Here is a 3,672-nt window from a genome sequence, read left to right on the forward strand (position 1 = left end):
TGAAGGCCAGTGGGTATTTGGTGGAGTTGAACGCGAAACGGGTCGTTGTTTTCTCGTATAAAATTGTAACTACCTGTTTACCTGTATTACCTGTATTACATTTTTTCATAAATAAGGCAACTTTTAATACCTGTAACTAAAAATGCGCGTAACGAAAAAATGAAGTTTTTGAAGTTTTTGATCAATAACTTCAAAACTAAGTTTGTCCGGGCTTTTTTTTTTACATTCTTATAAAGCACCCTAAAACACACATTTTGGAAAAAAAAAAAATTTTAAAAATCGATAGGTTGCTAAACTAGAATCGTTCCGCATATTGAAATAGAGCACTATAGATGTATTATAATGCTTTAATTGAAATAGGTAGGTATATATTGCAGGGGCGTCATTTCAATATTTGATAGGGTAGGGCATAATAATGACTGGCCCTATAACTAACACTTTTAATTGTATATAAAAAAAAGGCGCTCGCTCCGCTCGCTAGCTAGCCAAATTTTTATTTTGTACACAGTACACACTAAGTCAAATCAAATTCAAAATGAAAAATTCAAAATTCGTTGGTCATTTTAAAAAATGTTATTGGTAACGAACATTTACAGTGCTATGCTCTTATCAGTCATATCTCTGTCATAGTTACATTACATTATACTGGTTACCACGGTCCACGACGTCAATAGCTGATCTTTTTATCGTGGTTTTTAAACTAACTTTATCGTTGAGATAACGAATATAGTTCCATAGAATAGAATAATAAATAATAATAATAATAACGTATTAATTAATATATTATTATGATATACCACAAATTTCTATTTTTATATTATGTAGTATATTCTAGAATAGTCAGTAGATTTAAGATTATATTGATTATTATAGAAAACCCGGACACCGGCCCATTTGGCTACTTTAAAATCTAGGGTCGGGCAAATGCATACTCCTGCCCCCCCCCAAATGATGCCCCTGATATATTGTTCTGTTATATAAACAGGGGTTATTTAGGGGAGGTATGGTGTATGGGTATTGGAACACCCCCCCATCCATCGACCGTATTTTATGGTATTTCACCAAATTGCAAACTTAATTACAGTATAATTTAAACAAATGTAGGCTGGACCGGATTTAGAGTTTACCGGGCCTGGAACCCAGTAGTCCAAAGGGCCCTTAATTCATACACTATTAATTACCAATAACTGAATTTTATTTCTTTAAAAAAATGATATAAATTAATTGATTGTAGGTACAGATATATCTTTTTTAATCTTTAAATATTAGTTAATTTTCGTTACATACAAATATACAACATTATTGTTTAAATGTCAAAATAAAAATAAATATTTTAAAATTAACTTTATTAGGTACCTTATTTTCTTTTCTTTTTTTGAAACTCCACAATTATTTCATTTGTATTTATTTCTTTAAGTAGAGACCTCTCAATGGTCATTAATGATAAAGCGTTCAAGCGTGGATTTTTCATGGTAGACCTCAATTCGTTCTTCACTCTTTTCAATTTTTCAATTTCAACATAAATACAATCTATACGCTACTTCCACATTAGGAAACACTGAATTGAGTCAATTATCGTGTATAATTTGAAGACATTTTAGTGCTGATGGCATTTTAATTTTTTCCTTCTTCATCTTGCTCATCAACTAATTTGGTAAAATGTATCATTTCTTCGGGAAAAAATGTCACAATCAAGGTCGTCTGGATATATTTTACCAAGATTTTTTGCCATATCTACGATTTCTTTCTCAGTCATAGATTTAAAATAAGTAAGAAATCCAAACTTTCTATCTAAATCGTTATATTGTTCAAGTCTTTTTAGCAGGCATATATCTAATTTGTCCATTATAACTATAAATGTTTCAACTCTAAACTTCTCCTGCCCAGAAAAAGTGGTCTCTTCTTCGTTTCGAATCATTTCATCTGGAGTTAATTTACGAATTATTTTTCTTTTTTTTTTCAGTATTATACTTTTTAGAAATAACTTTAGAAAGAGATAATGCCACTTTTTCTATATCATTGAAATTGTTTCTTATTGAACCAATATACTCCCGTAAAAATTTTAAAAGCTTAACAGCGACTGATAAATCAAGTGACTTCTCTTGTAATTTAACACTAGTTTTGTCAAATCTTTCTAAAATTCTGTTCCATAGTACTGTCATGAAAGCAATATCAAGTAATGTCATTTTGTTAATTATATTTTGTGCTTCGTTTCGTGCATCTTTTTTTTATTTCCGTATTTTCACTTAAATATTTTAAACGATTAAGTATGATATTATAATTCTCACAAAGTACTTTAGTAGAGTGTGCTCTAGATGACCATCGTGTTTCACTCAAACTCTTTAAGACTACAGTTCTCCCATCAATTCTTTTTAAATCACCACAAATTGTTTCCCATCGATATGTAGAGGCTGAACAAAATGTATATAAATGTTGAACAAACTCAAAAAATACGGATGCAGCTGAACAATTGTCAACTGCATTGTTTCCAACTAAATTTAACGAATGTGCAGTACATGGAATAAAATCCATATACTTATTAGACTTCTTCAAATGCACCTGTACTCCTTCAAACTTCCCAGACATATTTGAAGCATTGTCATACGATTGGCCCCTTGCATCCAATATATTCAAATCAAGTTCTTCAAGTTTTTTCAAAATAGCTTGAGCAATATTTTTTTCCAAAATGACCAACAGCAGGTTCAACACATAAGAAACGTTCATGAACTTCTACGGAATCATATATCTTGACGTATCGTAAAATAATAGCTAGTTGATCAATATGAGAAGTGTCACGAGATGAGTCAACAACTATAGAAAAATATTTAGCACATTTTACTTCTTTTGTTATCATCTTCAAAAGCTTATTTCCCATTATTAAAACACATTCTTCATAAATCGTTGAAGATAAATAAGATTTTTTACCTCTACCTTTATTTGAATTTTCATTTAAATGTTTAGCTATAAATGGGTCAAATTTTGATAAGTACTCAAGAGTAACTAAAAAATTTCCATTTTGCTCATCGCCGAAATTTTCACTATCACCTCTTAATGCGAGACCTCTTCCACAAAGATATCTTAACGTTTCAAATACTCTACGTAAAACTTCTCGCCAGTAAAATATCTGTTGCTCCATTAATAATTTATGCTGTGAATCTATTGTCAACGTCTTTGATGTACAGGTACGTGATATCCATATTCTAAGTGATTCTAAATGAATAACACTTCGTTCGTGTTTATTAATATCTCTTTGTCCGTGAGGCCAGTCACTATATCCAGAACTAAACTTGTCCTGAGGATTCCCAAAAAGAATACAATAAAAACAAAATATATTCTCAGTTGATGGAGAATATATAAGCCACTTTCTATTTACAGTTTCCCCATTTTTTGTAGTGAAATAAAAAAAAATTTGGGGAACAAGTTCTAGTTTTATTATCGTGTTAGTACACGGCTAGAAGCGGTAAAATCATTATTTAAATTTTGGTTGGAAGTTAATCTACTTCTATGTATCCAGTATTGTACAACTTGATTTTTTTTGTTCGGCCATAAAGCTGGATCGGATGACCAACTATTAACATCAGTTATATGTGTAACAGTAGTGGATGGTGTGGAGGTTTCAGAATTCATCGCCGTAGTTGGTTTATTAATATTATTTAACAAATTTTCATTTTC

At 30.7% G+C, this 3,672-nt stretch overlaps 1 protein-coding gene across 1 annotated transcript; it reads right to left on the reverse strand.

The window, feature by feature from the left end:
• Positions 1-1,934: 1,934 nt before the first annotated feature.
• LOC112680996 (zinc finger MYM-type protein 1-like) lies at positions 1,935-3,627 on the reverse strand. The gene is made up of 4 exons (XM_025551263.1): positions 3,448-3,627; positions 2,840-3,292; positions 2,289-2,730; positions 1,935-2,155 (listed from the first exon to the last, which is right to left on the reverse strand). The coding sequence occupies exons 1-4, from the start codon at positions 3,625-3,627 to the stop codon at positions 1,935-1,937; spliced, it is 1,296 nt and encodes a 431-aa protein (XP_025407048.1).
• Between the last annotated feature and the right edge of the window lie 45 nt (positions 3,628-3,672).

Source organism: Sipha flava, unplaced genomic scaffold, assembly GCF_003268045.1.
Source record: "Sipha flava isolate LNK unplaced genomic scaffold, YSA_version1 18364_pilon_pilon, whole genome shotgun sequence".
In the NCBI taxonomy this organism is placed as follows: domain Eukaryota; kingdom Metazoa; phylum Arthropoda; class Insecta; order Hemiptera; family Aphididae; genus Sipha; species Sipha flava.